The sequence below is a fragment of the Gekko japonicus genome, unplaced genomic scaffold (assembly GCF_001447785.1).
Source record: "Gekko japonicus isolate JY-2015 unplaced genomic scaffold, Gekko_japonicus_V1.1 scaffold1098, whole genome shotgun sequence".
Classification (NCBI taxonomy): Eukaryota; Metazoa; Chordata; class Lepidosauria; order Squamata; family Gekkonidae; genus Gekko; species Gekko japonicus.
In genome coordinates, this window is record NW_015160244.1 from 213,426 (window position 1) to 233,095 (window position 19,670).

Here is a 19,670-nt window from a genome sequence, read left to right on the forward strand (position 1 = left end):
TCTGCAGGGCTTTGGACAGCATCTTGGCCCCGATGTCTTCCATGCAGTTGCCACTCAGGTCCACCTTGGTCAAGCAAGTGTTACTGCCCAGAGCGTTGATGAGGATGCTGGTGCGGGTTTTCAGCCGGGAATCGGCAACCGAGAAAGTCTGCAGGGACTTTGGTAGGGGACAGGGCAGAGGCTTGAGTCTGGGTTTGAAATCCTTGACAGAGCCTACAGAGACCCACTGCTATTTTGACCCCGCAGACAAACCACAACCCGGGCTTTGGCACACTTGGACAATTTCCAGGGGCCCCCCCCCTTTCGTTTTTCCAGCATGCTGTGATTGGGTGGATCCAGGCAGAAACGAGGATGTCATTTTCTGACAACTGTCGACTCGTCTTCTTGCCCACCGTTCCAAGGAAGCCGGGGAAAAGAGGATATCTTTTCGTTTCAGCCTGCTTTGGGTTAATCTCGATTCCCAGCCTGCTGTAATTATTTCTCCTCTGCTGGGAATTTGACTTAAGAAAAGCCCTGCTGGGTCAAAATGGTGGTCCACCTAGTCCAGTATCCCATCTCACACAGCGGCCAACCAGTTGCCATGGATGGCCAGCAAACAGAGGCCAAGGCCTTCCCCTGATAATGCCTCCTAGAGCTGCTATTCAAAGGTTTACTGCCTCTGGATGTGGAGGCAACCTTTGGTCATCGTGCCTGGTCGCCACTGAGAGACCTGTTGTGGCTTGTCTTCTTTGTAGATTTTAAAATTTAAATTCTTTTATTTTAATGCTAATCCTTTCAGGGAGGTGTGCTCTTCTGAAGTTCTGCTCAAGAAGAATGGTTTCAGCCCTAATCATTCAAAACAATTCACACAACCCTCCCACTGTTGACCCCCCCAAGCGCCAAAAACAGTGATGTCTAAATGCATGGAATTAAAGACTTCACAGAAGATAAGGTATGTGAACACGCTACACGTACTAGTGTTCTACATACCTAAAAGGTGCTTACCCAGTGCATTGATGGATACTGCAGAGCTGTTGTGCCGCTCCCCAATCATCTGCCACTCCCCATCCAGCCGTCGTGTCCACTCTGTGATGCGACACTCATAATGGCCCTCATCTGCTTTGAGGCTGTTGAAGATTTCAAGCGTGAAGGACCCAGGCCGTATCTGCTCCATCTGGATCCCACCGTAGCTGCTGCGCTCTATGTAAGAAGGGCCTGGATGAAGGGTACCCTCCCGATCCAGCTGCACAATGTCACTGCGACGATTCTGTTTGTCCACAAGTTGCCAAGTGACAGAAAGACGGTTCTGGGGTCTAAACCCTGTGCGCACATTACAACCAAATCGTAGGCTCTCTCCTTCTAGAACACTGGGGGCATTGTTGGTCACCTCCACTGAAATATTGGTTTCTGCAACAGAGAAGAGACAGAGTGTGTGGTTACAGTTAAGGTTGTGTAGAGCAATTCTCACATGTCTTCATTGGCCATTTTTCCTTACATAGAGGTTCCCAAATCTGCTCATGCTCAAGACTTTATGGCAGCAGATGGATACACCCACTATACAACTTCCCTGTGCATCCAACAAAACTCCACGTCACATAGCAAAAGACTTACACAGTCTTCCTCTTGAATGACCTGCACAATCTTTTGCAGTATTTCCTCCAAGGTCCTGGGAGGAGACAGAACGGAATGCATCGTACTGAACAAGCGCATTGGGAATTCAATATAATTGGCGGGGGGGGGACGGGGACAGAGATCTGCAGACCAGATCTTGCATTCTATTCGCCTGGTACATTTTTATCCCATTCGTCTCGCAAGGAGCTTTGGGTGTCATAACACGGTTTTCCTTTCCTCATTTCCTCCACACGGCAACACTGTGAGAAAGGTCACAGAGAAAGACAATGATGGAGCATCACCCAGCAAGCTTTATCGTGGAGTGGGGATTTGAACCCATTTCTACCAGATCCCAGTTGGGAATCCTAACCACTCAAATCTTGCTGTACAGGTTTGCAGGCTCCAAGTACCAGGTGCCAGAAGGCAAGCAAGGCAGAGTTGTTCAGTCCAAGGTCAGAGGTCCAGAATTCAGACAAGGCAGAGTCGGTGGCTCAGCATCTATCATATGCATTACATCCACGCCTAACAGCCTTTCTTGGCTGGTTTTATAGCCCCCATGCCTAAGGGTCATGCTTGCAACCAGTTGCTCAGAAGCAACTCTGCAACTACTCATCTTTGTTACCAGCAAGCAGCTGGAGTTGGGCCAGGAGGCGAGCACCTTGCCGTCTTGTCTGTAGCTCTGTTCTCAGCCTCTGTCTGTGACGCTCTAAGGGTGCAGGTGATACTGGTGGGCTGGGAATGGCCAGCTGAGGTTCCTCTGCTGAATCAGGGCTGGAGGGTGGCTCTGCACCAGATGTTGGCTGTGAATCTTGACAAGCCTGCAGCAAATTTTCCTGCCAGTCAACTTCTGTTAACTAAAGGTTGGCTACACAAGGCTCCTCTTCTTCTGAGGAGACCTCGCTATTGCTAATACCTGGCTGACCCACAACACCAGCTCTTCTATGGTAGACCAATACAGCTCCCCTCTGAAACTGTAAATATATAAATTCCCTTCTCAGGAAAAGTGGGGGGGGGATTGTTTCTATTGTGGTGGGATCCAGCTTCTTTGATAGATCCATAGGTGGGATGTCAGATATGAAAGGCTAAGAACCATTAGAATATAACCATAGAATATAACCAATAGAACAGAACCCTTGCTTTAGGTTATACATTACTGTCAAGAATGCGGCTCTGCCCTCTTTGGCACAGCCGTAATAGCAAGGGATCTTTCATGATCACTTGACCTCGGACGGGGCCAACCCACCGGGATTTGACGTTGAAGTTCTTGCCTAGCCAGAGGTGCTTCAGTGACTTGTTCTTGCCCAAAGCCGGGACCAGGGTCAGCAAGTCCGCATCAAAGCCTGGACAGAAGAGAAGACCACATCAGCCATGATGGTGATGCAAGGACAGAAACCAAGCGGTGCCACGGGATGTGCCGACTCACCGTTGTCAGAAAGATCCAGACTGCTCAAGGCGCAAATGCCAGGCAGTTGCTCTTGTAGCACCTGAGCCCCAGGGGAACGCAGCTAGGGGGAGAAAAGAAAGGAACACAGGAGAAAGGGATAAGTACAATGTGAAATGAGGAAAGAAGCCTGTTAATTATTGGTCTGTTGCTGAAAGCTCTCTGAGGGAAATGTCTCAGTCCTCAAACCCTCCTATAGGAGGTTGTCATGATCTGGGCTGTACCACCAGAGGCCTACTAGGACCAGGGAGCCTGGCTAGCAGTAGGTGAGGCTGGGCCTACAACTCCCAGAAGCCCCTGAAAGGTTTTGGAGCCAAAATTGACCAAAAGGGGAGAAGAGGGCTGGTGCCAGAGCAGACGCTGTTCTTTCTTTCAGAGGGCCAGAAGGAAGGCTGCTGCAGGAAGAAACCCTCATCCTGAGGGAAGGGTGAGTAGTCTAGTGTCACTTGGAATAGTGAGCTAGGGACAGTCTATATTTAGACACGTTAGGGCATTTGATTTCTTTTCACCCACTTATTGTTATAATCTGCACCTCCTTGTTTGACCTCCTATAAAATAAACCTTTTCCTTGTTGTACTCTGCCTGGACCTCACACCTATTATTCGGCCAAACAAAGGAGGTCTGAAGGTCTTGGGAGGGTGCTCTGGGCCTTCTCAAGGGATCCTAAATCCAGAGTGGTGGCAGCATCAGGTGACACCCCACCTGCGCCGTGACAGAGGTGCTGAGACAGAAGAAAGCCCCATCCTGTTGGAACCACAGCGTGACGGCAGTTCAGGAGACGAAGCAGGATGAGGCCTCGGTCTCCAGAAGAGCTTTGTATCCAGGATCTCATTTGGGCACTCCACTCAGAGCAATGACAACCCATTAAGAAACCACAAGCGGGAACCGTGGAAGAAGTCTCCCTCTCTAGCTTTGCCGGACTCTAGCGGCACTCTGGTTTGAATAACTCCTAAAGCAAGTTGAAGTATTCAAAGCACTTTACAGATTTTACCTCATGAATCCCTGCAACAGCGGCCAGGCAGGTGATTATTCCTGTTTCACAAGAACAGAGGCAAAAAGATATGGACCATCTCCTTCCATATGTCGCTGTGCTCCAACTATGGTTATCAGGCAGCCATCTGTTCGCTGTCTCATCACTTAGGGTGGCCTGTTTGGCATCAACCAGAGCCCGGGCCTTTTCCATCGTGGCCCCGGCTTTGTGCAATGGCCTCCCAGGAGAGGTGAGGGGGGTCCCCTCCTTGGAGATCTTCAGGAGGCACTGAAAGGCCTCCTTGGTTGCCAGGGCCTTGGGGGGGGGGTTGAAATGGCAGACATCTTTTAAGGGGGGAGATTTGGGGTTTGCTGTTTTATTTTTGTGAAAATGCGTTTCACTATTATAGTAAGCCTCCTTGGACCACGAGGAAAGGCGGCACAGAAACATTTAAATAAATAAATAAATAACACTACCCAGTGAGTTCACGGAGGAAGAAATATCTGAATGCGATCTCTGAGGCTGCTCCCGCTGAACCCCCTCGCACAAATTTGCTCTGAGTGCCAACAGAGATTCAGGACCTTCAAGTTAACAACTGCTCTGCTGAGCAACACGCAGTGCTATTATAGTAAGCCGCCTTGGACCACGAGGAACGGTGGCACAGAAACACTTAAATAAATAAATAACAGCTGGCCCCGTACTACGCAGTGAGTTCACGGAGGAAGAAATATCTGAATGCGATCTCTGAGGCTGCTCCCGCTGAACCCCCTCGCACAAATTTGCTCTGAGTGCCAACAGAGATTCAGGACCTTCAAGTTAACAACTGCTCTGCTGAGCAACACGCAGTGATCCAGATCGCAGGAGAGGAATGAAGGTGATAGGATCAGACAAGGAGAGAGTGGAAGGAGAGACGGGACTCTGGTGGCATTCTTGGATTGTCCAGTCCACACTGGAAAATCCAGTTGCTAATGACTGCTGTAGCACAACAAAACAGCGGTGTGTGAATGCAGCCTAAACGTATGAGATGGAGGGCGGTCTACGTGTCCTGACACCAGTGTTCCCTCTAAGCTGAGTTAGTGTGAGCTAGCTCACCGTTTTTTTTAGCCTCCAGCTCACACATTTTTGCCTTAGCTCAGGAAGGGATGGCTCCAGAGCAAACTAATTTATGCAGTAGCCAAACCGCTCGCTCACAACTTTCATGCCAGCAGCTCACAAAGTAGAATTTTTGCTCACAAGGCTCACAAGATTCCACTGCTTAGAGGAGGCATTGCCTGACACCCATGTGGCATTGCCTGACACCCTTGAAAGAGCTTCCTCTCCATGTAGAACGGCTCGCTTTTGAAAACTGAGCCGTTGTTCAGCCGACCTCCATGATACTGTCAGACATTCCGCGACTGGCAGCAGCATAGAAAGGCTCCATCTTGTCTGTGATGAGCGGATTCAAACAAAATGGCTGCCATGCTGAGTCGTTGCCAGGCAGAGGCCAGCCGCCATCTTATTGGGGCCATTGGGATAACCGTGACAGAGAATGTATGGCAGAATATGCCCCTCCTGCACACCTAGGTGAATAAAAGGTGGATGGATGGATGGAAGGACACATTCACTGCTCCTATTACCTCACATCCGCTCAAGTCCAAGTGAAGTTCGCTGAGATGTGTGTTGGCTGACAAACCTTGGAAAAGAGACCTGTGTGAGGAGAATAATAAAAAGGAGTGTGTAAAACCTCTGCACCAGATCCACAAACGAGCCTGCTCCCACTCTTGAAATGGCCCCCGTATTGCTTGGAAGAATGGATTCCTGTCCTTCGAAGAAAAAATGAAGAATTTAGCCTTTCTCATGAGCTATTTACCTCAGAGACAGAGATTGCATCCTCCAGCAGAGGGCAGCAGATCTTGCTAACCTGTCATGGCCTTTTCTGCCAGAGAGCCCTAGCAATCTTTGTTTTGTAAAGGTTTTTGACACTGTGATGCTAAAAGACTCACTTGTGCCCTACGGACCCATACCGCCTAGGGCAGGGTACCCTGAAGGGAAACGGCCAAGATGATTCAGTGCCAGCCTGTTTTCTTCACAGAGCGAAGCTAAGACTGCCAACTGCCTCTAGACATGCTTTCTGTGGACACCAGAAGTTTGCAATTAACCTAGCGTTGCCTGTCCCCAGGTCCCGGCAGGGGTTCCCTGGTTTTCAGGGCTTCAGCCTGCCGCCAGCCAGCTGGCCGGTGGGGGAAACCCCACCCCCAAACAACCACATTCCCGCGTGATGTCCCCAACGTGATGACCCGGAAGTGACATCATCGGGTTGGGGACATCATGCAGGATGCTTTGGTTTGAGGGCAAAACTCTATGGTAAATTTGGCCTAAAACCATAGTTTTGCCCTCAAACCAGAGCGTTGCCACGTGATGTCACTGACACGATGACATCACTTCATTGTGACATCATCATGTCGGGAACGTTCCGGAACGCCCCCCCCCCAGGCAATCCTAAATAAACCCCAGACAGATGCTGTTAGAGCCCCGCTGCGCACAGACTCACCGTAATGCCTCCACAGGCATTTTGATGCCCGAGAGGCTGACGTAGCTGAGGGAATAGGCACTGCAGAAAAACTGCTTGAGGGAGGGTTGCATCACCTTTCCTTTCCTGCAGGAGGAGACAGTGACCGTAACTGAGACCCTTTCTCATGCGCCAGGATGAGGCCCTCTCTCAGGCCCGATTTAAAAGCGTGACACCGGCGAGGCAGAAGCACCCACCACCCCTCTCTCTTCACACTCATACGAGGTCTCCTTGCCCACGTGAAGGGGGGCAGCCCCGTTTCAATCATTTTCATCTATTTATTATTTAAAATATTTATTAGCCGCCGTTCTTTCTTACGGAGCTCGAGGTGGCTTACCACACAGATAAAACGTATAAAATAAAATACATTGGAAAACACTGAAAAAACAAAATTTAAAATCACAACCCAGGACTGCTAGTAAACTTCAGCAAATGCAGTCCTGAATAAAACCGTCCTCAGCTGCCTCCTGAAGATCGAAAGCGAGACGGACAAGCACACCTTTCTGGGGAGCTTGTTACATGATCGTGGGGCTATCACCGAAAAGGCCCTGTTCTCTTATGTACCCATCAAACAAGCTTTTTTGATCGAAGGGACAGCCGGGAGGGCCCCTCCTTGTGATAACAGGCCACGGGAGTTCAAAGGCCCACCAGAAAAGCACTTTGGCCCCAGCCCGAATTACATTTTGGTTGAGTCACAGAAAGGGAAGTCAGGGCAGAGTTAGAGTTGCCAACTCCAGGTTGGAAAATTCCTAGGGATTCTGTGGATGGAGCCTGAGGAGGGTGGGTTTTATTACTATTTACAAAAGTTTATATCCCACCTTTCTGCCATCACAAGGGTCACCAGTGCAGCCGACAAATTAAAGCATTAAATCACATTTAAAATAATTAAAACGACGCTCACAAAAGAATATGTAACACTGATTTCAATATTGCTGGCAGCGGCAAGGATATGAATAGCTAAACACTGGAAATCGGATACACCACCTACGAAGATGCAATGGTATAATAAAATATGGGAGATGTATGTAAAGTGTAGGGAGCTGCAGTGGCTCAAGTGGTTAAGATGCTGAACTGCAGGCGGTAGAAGGTCAGTAGTTCAGCAGTTCGAGACCCGGGTGCCGCATGATGGAGTGAGCTCCCATCTCTAGTTCCAGCTCCTGCCCACCTAGCAGTTCGAAAGCAAGAAATTGCAAGTAGATAAATAGGGACCACTTCGGTGGGAAGGTAACAGCGTTCCATGCGCCTTGGTGTTTAGTCATGCTGGCCACATGACTACGGAAACGTCTTCGGACAGCGCTGGTTCTTCGGCTTTGAAACGGAGATGAGCACCGCAACCCTAGAGTCGGACTCGACTGGCTTTCGAGCAAGGGAACCTTTACCTTTACCTTTTATGTAAAGTGTAAAATAACAAACAATCCCTTCTTTGAGGAAAATGTCATAAATATGTGGAAAGCTAGCCAGGAAGAGGGGTGGAATATAGTGATAGAATATCTCAAGTGCAATAATATTATCCCAAACAGGACTATGACCTGTTTTTGAATTAATTGAGTGAAAAAAATTGTTACTTCCCCTTTGCTTCTCTCCGATCATAAATAAGTTCTCTGTTTTAACATCTCAGTTTTAAGTCTTTATTATGTACATTAGAGTATTGGATATTTTGTTTATTTTGTTCTGGTTAATCAATAAAAATTTTAAAAAATAACTAACCCCCTCCAAAAAAAAAGATCATTGAAACAATGATAACTGAAGCTAAAATACATACAAAGACATAAAAACAATTAAAACATAGGGGAGGAAGGAGGGGTCACTGAGGGAACCCCAAACAAAACAAAAGAAGCTTGGGGAAGGGAAGGGCTATTTTTGGGCAGGAACGCACAGGAACGGAGTTCCGGCTGGCTCCTGAATTGGCCACGCCCAGCAGGAACTCATTAGCATAATAGGCCACACCCAACAGCAGAAACTCATTAGGATTGGCTACCATTAGGGGTGTGTGGCCTAACATGCAAAGGAGTCCCTGCTACAAAAAAAGCCCTGGGTTTCGACAACAAACAAGGTAAACAGAATAAGAAGCAAAAGGTGGGTGTGGCTGGATGACCACACTTCTGGTAGCATGGGGGTGTGGCCTAATATGATAATGAGCTGTGTTGTCAGGGGTGTGGCATAATATGCTAATGAGTTTCTGCTGTCGGGTGTGGCCTATTATGTTAATGAGTTCCTGCTGGGCTTTTTCTACAAAAAAGGCCCTGGGGAAGAGGATAGTGTCAATGAGGTATAATGTTGCAGAGTTTACCCACCAAAGCTGCCATATTCTCCAGGGGGACTGATCTCGGTACCCTGGAGATCAGCTGTAATTCCAGGACATCTCCAGGCCCCACCTGGAGGTTGGCAACACTAGGTAGAGCAATCCCTGCGCCACCAACGGCACAAGAGAGGCCAATTCCTTACCGGTGGGAGAAGGTGTTTCGTGCGAGGTTGAGGTAGCTAAGCCGTGGGCAGCAGCCATGCAAGAGTGCCCCGAACAGCTAAAAGGAGACAAGAGACAAGAAGACCCACGCCAAGAGGTGAATGAGTGTCCAGCCCCCCCCCACCTCTTGGGCAACAACCAGCGCTTCCACACTGCTCTCCGCAACACGCCCCCACCCCCCCCGGCTTCTCCTCTTAAAACCTTACTGCATCCACCGCACAGTCCGTGGAGGACAGGTCCAAGTGAACCAGCGCGTTGGGCTGAGCCAAGAAGGAATAGAAGCCCTGCAGGGGAAAGGAGAAGGAAACAGAGGGGTGAACCGTGGAGCCATGCAAGGCCCAGGGATAACCTCGGGCTCCGAGAGTCAAGCAGCTCTGGCCCAGAGGCCTCTCGCCAGTTTGGTGTCGTGGTTTAAGTGCGCGGACTCTAATCTGGGAGAACCGGGTTTGATTCCCCACTCCTCCACTGGCACCTGCTGGATGACCTCGGGCAAGCCATTGTTCTGATAAGAGCTGTTCTTGAAAAAGAGCCTTTTCTGTCAGAGCTCTCTCAGCCCCGCCTACCTCACAGGGTGTCTGTTGTGGGGAGGGGAAGGGAAAGGAGTTTGTGAGCCGCTCTGAGACTCCCTTGGGTAGTGAAGGGCGGGGTATAAATCAGATCTCCTCCTCCTCTTGTATGTAAGATCTCTCATGACTTGTCAACGGCCAGACTCCATGTCCTGCCTAGAGCTGCCACCATGGCTTCTAGCAAGACTCCCATGTGACCTGGCACACAGGCCTATGTCCTAAACTAGGGGACCACAGCATGGTGCCCCTGGTGCCTGCCAACACCTTTTCTCGTGCTCCTCAAGTGTTTTTAGAAAGTAGGCGGGGCCAGGTGGGTCTTTTGCCCAGCAAGGCTTCTGACTGGCCGCTGGAGATCTGATGGGCTGTGCAGATTTTAAAAACGTTACTTTGGCAGTAGCTGCCACCACAGCACAAGGATCTTCATGGTGTAAGGTGCGGCAGCCATTTTGTGGTGGGCTCCACCTCCTGTGGTGGCCATTTTGGGACTCCGCCCACCACGCGATATCATAATTGCGGCAGCCATTTTGTGGCTGGCTCCACACCCCCCATGGCAGCCATTTTGTGGCTCCGCCCACCATGCGATCTCATAATTCCAAGAGTAACTGCAGGCTCAAAGAGGTTTAGGCCTCCCGTCCTAATGCAGCAGCCACTCACGTTTGCTTCCTCGGTCCCCAGCAGCCCCGGATTCTTGCTCAGGTCAAGATGGCGGAGGGTACTGGTGAAAGCCGGGTTGGCACCCAACGTCTGGCACAGAATGGCAAGTCCTGGGGTAAGGGACAGACACAGTGTTACTTATGATTTGTGCAATCCTCGAAACACCCATCCTTTCCTCATGCATGACAACGCCCTGAGGGAAATCTCGATCATGTCTGCTCTATTAAGGTTGCCATGTGCCAGGCTCCTCGGCTGTTATCAAGGAGAGCTTTGCCCAACACTTGAAGCACTGTGACCTGACAAGTGGCACTGGCCACTACCTTTCACAGGCGGAAGAGTCCTGTTCCCTGTTCAGCTGAAAGCCTCCCCAATGTTTTAAACGAGGCAGGATAGAAATCCGTTATATCCACACATCTTACAAAACAGAGAACAAGCAGGGAGAGGAGAGCGTGGATTTGTCCAAGGTGAGCCCCCCAAGCTGAGATTTGAACTCAAGATCTTCCAAATCAAGAGTCCAGTACACTGAACAGTTTTTGTTGTTGGAAGTGAAGGGCTTTGCTCTGTCTCTGAGCCTCAGAGGGAACTACAGTGATAGGTAGGTCAGGGCCTGTGCATCCCTTCCTTTCTACTAGTCTGATGTTATCCCGTTGATGTGTAGATTGCTCCTCTTAGGGAATCTTCCTTCCTTCTTCCCCGCTGACACCCTCTCTCTCTTCTCTCTCTATCTTGCTACCATCAGGGCACACTTCCTGCGTCTCCACCCATCCTAGCTAGTTAGACTAGATGAGAATCCTATCCCTATCACGTCTAGAATGGAGTTCCTTACAGTAAAGGACTCGTATTATTTTGCTAAGATAAAAAGGCTCCGCGTGTAACCTTATTTCCGCAGTGGTGCAGGTGTACACCAGGTAATTCCGGTGTGCCACATGCCTTGAGCACTCTGCTAATCTAATATTCCATCATTCATCGCTTAACCTAATTACGGCAATGCCTAGGCTCCGTGAACTCACAATCACAGGGCTCGAATTACCAAACCCAGTAGCAGATTCAGTCTCCTAAAAACCTCGACTTGCACTGTTTTAAAAAAGAATAAGTTTCTAGTCCTCATGAGGGATCAGATTTCAAAAAAGCATGAGGAACGCCTGGGAAATCTCAGACGACAAAGCTAGGATGAACAGAACTTCCCAGTGGCCAGTGGATATCTCTGAGTGAACCCTGCAAAAACTCAAATGTATGCCACGTCCCTGGTTTAAATCATTTATTCTGTCTGAAGAATTCAGACCTCTACCCAGCACCCCTTGTCTATCCGCTTAGCCCACCCCTCTAGCTCCAATGCGCCAACCCTACCTTTAGCGGTGATGCTGGTCTTGGAAAGGCAAAGTTTACTGAGGCCTTTGTGGAAACACAACAGCTGCTGGCTCAGGGCGCTGAGACCTGTTGAGGGCGACAGAGGCACATGGAGAGGTCGGCAAACAGCCCAGAGGACCTTTCCCCAGGAGACACTCCGCCAGGATTTGTCAGGCCCCCCACTAGACACCCCTACCTTTGTCCTCCAGTGGGTTGTGGGAGAGCGTCAGGGCGTGGAGGGCCGTGCTTGGGTTCTCTGCCAAAACGCAGGCGAGTTTCAAGGCAAAATCTCTGCACAAAGAGAGAGAAGCAGTGAGGCAGGACCTGCGCGGTTCCTGCAGCAGCGAAGCATTTGTGGTGCCCAAAGGCACCATGACACCTGACCCCCGTTCCTAGTGCCTGCTGAGTGTTTTTAGAAAGTGGGCAGGGCCAGTTGGGGCTTTTGCCCAGCAGGGCATCTGATTGGCCATTGGAAATCTGATTGGCTGCACAGGTTTTTTTTAAAAAGTTGCTTCAGCAACAGTTGGCGCCACAGCATAGGGCTACTCTGTGTGTGTGGAAATAAATATTGTTCAATAACATGAAGACGGGTTGCCATAATATGTTTGTTTTAAAGGGCATCCTGTTAAACAGAGGTTCTTCCTGGAATGCTGAACAGTTAGAGTTACACACAATCTTACTCCCTGACATTTTGTGGATGACTCCGCCTCCTGTGGCAGCCATTTTGTGAATGCTGAACAGTTAAGAGTTACACACAATCTCACTCCCTGACATTTTGTGGTTGACTCCCCCTCCTGTGGCAGCCATTTTGTGGTTGCCCTCACCAGCCTGTTATCAGAATTCTGAAAGTGGCCACCAGCTCGAAAAGTTTGGGGACTCCGGACTTATTCCATGACAGAGTTGAAGTCTCAGCTAGATCCTGTCTGGAGCCGGATCACATACCAGTCCAAAGGTGAGGGAGGATGAAATTTCTTGAGAATTAGTGAAAGAATTTGGAACTTTCTGGAATGGGGTGTCAAAATGCTCAAAGTTCACACCAATGATTTGGTGCACAGCTTGTGATGTCCACAACCCAAATTCGCACAAAATGCACCCAAGGAAAACTGAACGGCCTGCCAAAGTGGAACTTTGGAAGTTCCAAACCTTGCATTCCGTGTCAAACTTTTTAACATTGTATTTTAGATACCTACAAACTCTATACCCCCACCTTTCTGCCCGGATCACGGCCACCGAGGCCTTTGCAAAGTGAAACCTGAATTTCAAATGTGGGGAAACCCTCACGTTTTTAACCCCGCGTTGTCCAGGACCAGCTCCTCCAGGTGATGGGACTTGCTAACTGTGTGCAGAACTTGTTCGGCTACCTCCGAGCCCTGCGGAAAGATGGAAAATACAGACACGTGGAAAGTGGAGGAGAAAAGCTCGAGGAGGGAGGCGGTGGCTTGCTGTCGGCAGATCCGCAACATATTACAACAATCAGGTCGATCTGTAGCCAACCTGGCCTTCGTTTGTCAGAATTTACAGGTGACTTCAGATCAGGGGGAAACAGTTTCTGGGTTGGAATCGAGAAATCCTGGGTTTTGGAATAGGGAGCCGTGGCTTTCCGGTCTTCCCAATTTCCCTGCAGACTGGCAGTCCCTGAGGAGTGCTTCTGAGGGTGCTGGGGCTGCCGGCAGATGAAGGGGGCACAGCAGGCCCGTAGCTACAGTGGGGCGTTTGGGGGCTAGGCCCCCTGACTTATGAGCAAGGCCCCCCCGACTTCGCATCCAGCCCAGGGCCCCTGAGCAGCAGCTGGTGTGGGGAAGGAGCTGGGTATTCCTTTACTTTGAGTAGCCACCCCTAAGAAACTTAAATGCCCCCCATTTAAAAAATCCTGGCTACAAGCCTGGGGCAAAGGCCCAAGATCCTGAGCCAATAAGCAGGCACAACAACTGGGCAGGACGTACCAACCGCAAGTCTTTACAGTAGATTTTGGTGAACCACTGGTTGTAAGCCAGAGCAGCCACGATCAGGGCCAGGTCCCTGCGAGGGATGAGAGAGAGAGAGGAGAGGAGAAAAATGTGTCAGAGTGGTGAGGGAAGAGGACCGCAGCACAGGGGGAAGAGGGATTTCAGCCTTCCTCGTGGTGTCTTCCTGACCCAAAACAACTCTCAGAGTCTGTTGTCTGCTCCACTGGGGCAAACACACAGGTCCTGTTTGTTCAGTGGTGCAAACTGTGGCCCTGTGGGATTGTCTGGGGCCAGGAAAATGGGGAACAGGCTTCGCTCCACTCCCGACGCCACAGTCCTGCTCTGAATCAGGTATTTTAAAAGGAAAAACCACTAGGAGCTCCGTCCATGGAACCCACGGAGTCTTACTGGGTTTGGCCCTAAGAAAAGGGGTCTGTGCTCCAGATGAGGCTGAGAGAGGACCAAGACCCAATACTTTAAATAATATATTCCATATATATTAGGGTTGGCAGATCCCTTACCTTTTTTCGGGGGGGGGGGGGGGGTTTGGACCCAGTCCGGGACATTTGCGCATGCGCATTATCATACTAGGCACGCCACCGGTGGACGCTCTAGCATTCATCTTGAAAACTCTATGGTACCATAGTTTTCAAGCCGAATGCTAGAGCGTCCCCCCCAGCGACGTGCGCCAGTGGGCACATTGGCCGGATCAGGACACTTTGGGGGTGGGTTTGCCACCACCAGCTGCATCTGGACCAGCAGATCGGGGGCCTTTTGAGCGGGCAAGCCCCCTGCCCCCAGGGGACCTGACAGCCCATATATATAGGCAAAGTATATATTCCTTTAGATAAATACAATATTTAAACAGTCCTTTAGAGCGGATCCAGTGTGGTATAGTGGTTAAAGTGTCAGACTAGAATCGGGGAAACTCAGGTTCAAATCCCCATTCTGCCATGGAAGCTGCCTGGGTGACCTTTTAGCCAGTCACACGCTCTCAGCCTAACTACCTCACAGGGTTGTTGTGCTGATAAAACGGAGAAGAGGAGAAGGATATAAGCCGCGTTGGAGAGAAAGGCAGGGTATACATAAATTAAATAAATAGTGTCCATATATCTTATATTCTAATCCTTACAACAACCCTGTAAGGGAGCTCAGTATTATTATCCCCCATCCTGGGGACAGGACTGAGAGAGAGAAGGGCTCGTCTAAAGCCCCCCAGTGAACTCGTGGCTTAGGAGATATTTGAACCTAGGACTTCTTGTTTTGTAGCTCAGCCCCTCCGTCCCTGTTTCGCGGAAGTCCAGAATGTTCCATGGAGGTAGGTTTGGAAACCTGATGGCATCCCATTTAATATTTAGAGAATATCTGAGGATTGAATGGAGGCGGCTGAGCCTCTGAGGTGGGCATCCTCCGTTGCTGCTTCTCACCTACTTTCCAGGTGACAGAAGTCAAGCAGGTTGAACTCCCGATTGTCTTCGGAGTGATAAATTGTGTCGACGTCCTGGAACAGGAAAGGCAGAAAAGATAGAGAGAAACCAGAGGGGGTCTTTGACGCCCTCCCCACAAAACCAAGAGCTGTACCCATCTACGACCCCCAGTAGGAGAGACCAGACCCCTCTGAAACCAGGTCCCTCCACCCATGTCCCACATATCCAGCCAAGGGGAAAATCTCCCCGACCTCCCCTCAGTGGCTGCGGCCTGGGCTTCCTTTCTTTCAGGAGCAGGCGCTCTTTATTTCTTGTCAGAGGCAATGCATATAAATACCAAGGTGAGGCAAAGATATCACCTTAGTGAGGGGGAACAAGTAAACTTCAACAAAACAGCCAAAACGTTAATTTCTGTAGCCATTTTTCCTCAGCGGTGGTAACTTTATTTTTTTTATGTTCGAGTATAGTAGCACTTTAGAGGCTAACAACATTTTGGGGGTATAAGTAGGGCTGCCAAGTGGGGGCGGGGGGCAGGTAACCCCCCGCTTCGGAGGCCCGATTTCTGCCGCCGCGGAATCGGGCCCCGGGGGGAACTCCGCCCCCCCCAAAGCGCAGCGTGGCTGCGTCACCAGAGGTGACGCAACCACGTCAATCACGTTGGGGGCGTGGCCCCGATCGTCGGAGGGAAAACTCTATGGTTTTCCCTCTGACGATCGGGGCCACGCCTTCAACGTGATTGACGTCGTGTGTCACTTCTGGTGACGTGCTGACGACGCGCGTGTGCTTTGCGCGCATCAAAGGACGGCTCCCGGAGCCCGGCCAGGCTCCCCCGCCGGTAAGATATTTTGACTTGGCAACCCTAGGTATAAGCTTTCAGAAGTCTACTATCTGATCTCTGATGAAGGGGGCTTAGAGTCAAAAGCTCATACCCCTGAAAATCTTGTTGGCGTCTAAGGTGTCGCTAGACTCGAATCCAGTTCTTCTACTGCAGACCAACATGGCTATGCTGTGAAACAATCTCCATTTTTATATGTATTTAATTAAAACATTCTCTGCTCATGAAATAATCAAAACAGGGCCTTTTCCCAAGAGATGGTTTTACACATACAAACTGAGACGATGAGTGATTGCCAGGCAAATTTCCCCGCCTCTAAATAGGGCTGTACCAATCACCCCTAGGAAATTCAAGGTATTTTGTTGTCCCAAGTAAGGTACAACCATGACTTTCTTCCGTGCAAAATACCTGCCAGGTCTGATGGCAGGGCTCTTCAAGGGGATGCCCATCAGGTTGAGAGCATGTGACCCTGATACTACAGCAATCACACCAGCTCCCGATCCACTCCCAAGACCAATTCAAGGTGTTGTTTTTGACGTTTAAAGCCCTGCGTGGCTTGGGAATGGGGTATCTGGACCATCTTTGCCATATGTTCCTGCCTAGGAATTAAGACCAGATGGAGAAGCTCTGCTGACTTCCCCATCAATCAAAAAAGCTCACTGGGTGGGCACACAAAAAAGGGCCTTTTCAGTGGCAGCCCCACGATTAGGGAACAACCTTCCCGAGTGGTGTGCCTGGCCCCCTCACTTTCAGTCTTCAGAAGGCAGTTGACGATGGTTTTATTTAGGACTGCATTTGATTAAGTTTATTAGCAGTCCTAAATTGTGATTTTAAATTTTTGTAAGAATGTATTTTATAAATTCTATTTGGTGTATTTTATCTGTATTGTAAAGAGGGGCTGCGGTGGCTCAAGTGGTTAAGACTTTGAACTGCCGACCGGAAGGTCGGTAGTTCAGCAGTTTGAGACCCGAGTGTGCCGCATGAAGGAGTGAGCTCCCATCTCTGGCCCCAGCGCCTGCCAACCTAGCAGTTCGAAAGCAAGAACCTGCAAGTAGACAAATAGGTACCACTTTGGTGGGGAAGGTAACAGCGTTCCATGCGCCTCGGCATCTAGTCATGCCGGCCACATGACCACGGAAACATCTTCGGACAGCGCTGGCTCTTTGGCTTTGAAACGGAGATGAGCACCACATCCCTAGAGTCGGATTTGACTGGCTTTCGAGCAAGGGAAACCTTTACCTCTACCTTACCTATCTATATCATAAACCGCCTCGAGTTCTGTCAGGAGGAAAGGCGACTAATAAATGTTTTAAATAAATAAATATTTAAAATATTTATTGGCCTCACCTTTCTTTCTTACAGAGCTCAAGGTCGCTTACGACATCGATGAAACACATAAAATAAAATACATGAAAAACATAAAGCCCAACATTTAAAATCACAAAGTAGGACTGCTAGTAAACTTAATCAAATGTGGCCCCAAACAAAACCATCAGCTGCCTCCTGAAGACTGACAGTGAGGGGGGCCAGGTGCACCTCCCTTCAAAGATTGTTCCCTAATCGCGGGGCTGCCACCGAAAAGGCCCTCTCTTGTGCACCCACTAAATAAGCTTCTTTGATTGGTGGGACAGTCAGGAGGGCCCCTCCCTTTGGTCTTAATTCCTGGGCAAGAACATCGGGGAGACAACAGGCTTTCGGATATCCCAGTCCCGAGCCAGGTAAATAAATATCCCACCCCAATAGGGCCCAGAATTGAGAGGAGTCCTCTCTGTGCCATCTCAAACCACTGCTTTAGTGGCTTGGCTGGAGAACCAGCCCCGATTGGCTCCCTCACGCCACTGAAGGTGAGAACTTACCCACTGGACCTCCTCCCGGCAGCAGTGCCCATTGTAGTCACACAACGCCGCGTACGTCTCCGAGAAGCCCCCTGAGGAGTGTCAAGCAGAGGTCACCATCGCTCGGCCTCCTTCATTAGGGAGCCTTTCTCAGGCCTCGGCCTCACAGAAACTGTACCACCTCAGACATCGAGTGAAAGAAGCCTAGCCCTTCTCCCTGACACACTGGATTTATGTGTGCGAGGCATGTTTTTGCTAACACAGAGGAACATAAGAGAAGCCAATGTTGGATCAGTCCAATGGTCCATCCAGTCCAACACTCTGTGTCACACAGTGGCCAAAAATACCAGGGGCCATCAGGAGGTCCACCAGTGGGGCCAGGACACTGGAAGCCCTCCCACTGTTGCCCTCCCCAAGTACCAAGAATACAGAGCATCCCTTGCCCCAGAGTTCCTATCTATACCTTTTATTTATTTTTATTTTATTTTTGGATTTGTATCCCGCCCTCCCCGAAGGCTCAGGGTGGCTAACAACGAGGCACAAGTGCCAGAATTAAAACAGATAAAACAGTCTAAAACAGTAAAACAATATAATACAACAACAAAGTGTCAGTGCAAGATGGGGTAGATCTTAGTCGAATGGCATTGGTCCGGCAACTCGTCATCCCCTCTCCTTCCAGGGTCACATCGCACCCAGATGGAACCACATATTGGTAGCAGTGGTGCGATGTTGCATACATATCGGTGGTGGAATGATAGTGGCGGCGGCTCCTACTCGAAAGCCTGGCGGAAGAGCTCCGTCTTACAGGCCCTGCGGAACCGAGAAAGGTCCCGCAGGGCCCGGATCTCCTCCGGGAGCTCCTTCCACCAGGTAGGAGCCGCCACCGAGAATGTCCTGGCTCTAGTAACAGCTCTAGTAACACAAGTAACTTGTGGCTAAGAGCCACTGATGGATCTCTGCTCCATACGTTTATCTAATTCCCTCTTGAAGCCGTCCCTGCTTGTAGCCGCCGCCACCTCCTGTGGCAGCGACTTCCATGTGCTGACTCATGCAAGCAACGCTGACTCATGCAAGCCCCCACGGCAGGTTGAAAGTGGTACCACTCAGATGCTGTTTATGAAACCTGAGCAGTCTTTCAGGGTTGACGTCTGGCTTCAGGTCGAGAGGAATTAAAATGCAGAGTCCCCCTGCACCCCGTATCTAACCTTAGTGGTTCAACTGGAGATGGATTCTTCTCTGCATATATTAAACAATGATGTTCTTTCCTTTTGCAAGCGTAGCTGCAGGGATTGCCTTACCAAGGAGGAGATCAGCCGGGGGGGAGGCTTAACCCTTTCCCCCCACCACCATGTTTTGCTCGTAAAGTCCTGCACACACAAATACATATGCTTTTACTCTTTTTTGGGGGGAAATAATCAGCCTAAACTGTTCTGGATATTACAGGAAGGAGCAGGACTGTGAGGTGAAGACTGGCTCGTATCCAATGCTCCCAGTTTGGTGTAGTGGTTAAGTGCGCGGACTCTGATCCGGGAGAACCGGGTTTGATTCCCCACTCCTCCACTTGCACCTGGCTGGATGACCTTGGGCAAGCCGTAGTTCTGATAAGAGCTGTCCTTGAAAAAGAGCAGTTTCTGTCAAGAGCTCTCTCAGCCCCACCGACCTCACAGGGTGTCTGTTGTGGGGAGGGGAAGGGAAAGGTGTTTGTAAGCCGCTCTGAGACACCTTTGGGTAGTGAAGGTATAAATCCAACTTCTTCTTCTTCTCCCTTTAAGCTGTGGAGTCTTGTGATCAAAAATTCTACTTTGTGAGCTACTGGCCTTAAAGTTGTGAGCGAGCAATTCGGCGACTGAATACATTAGTTTGCTCTGGAGCCCTCCTTCCTGAGCCACGACAATAATGTGTGAGCCAGAGGCTAAAAAACTGTGAGCTGGCTCACACTCACTCAGCTTAGGGGGAACACTGGTTGGCAGGTGCATGGGGGACCCCTGCTTTAGAAAACGGCCGGAGACAAACATGAACAAGTATTTTTAATACTAAAAGAGCTTAT

At 49.8% G+C, this 19,670-nt stretch overlaps 1 protein-coding gene across 1 annotated transcript in view; it reads right to left on the reverse strand.

Annotated features, from left to right (window-relative positions):
• The window catches only part of LRRC16B (leucine rich repeat containing 16B), a 59,125-nt gene that overhangs the window by 23,290 nt on the left and 16,165 nt on the right, over positions 1-19,670 (reverse strand). The window contains 15 exon segments of the mRNA XM_015413516.1: positions 1-157; positions 1,591-1,645; positions 2,834-2,930; positions 3,014-3,095; positions 5,618-5,687; positions 6,532-6,636; positions 8,995-9,071; positions 9,220-9,297; positions 10,234-10,343; positions 11,581-11,667; positions 11,777-11,871; positions 12,862-12,950; positions 13,524-13,599; positions 14,954-15,027; positions 17,645-17,715. Coding sequence (XP_015269002.1) covers positions 1-157; positions 1,591-1,645; positions 2,834-2,930; positions 3,014-3,095; positions 5,618-5,687; positions 6,532-6,636; positions 8,995-9,071; positions 9,220-9,297; positions 10,234-10,343; positions 11,581-11,667; positions 11,777-11,871; positions 12,862-12,950; positions 13,524-13,599; positions 14,954-15,027; positions 17,645-17,715 — 1,323 coding nt within the window.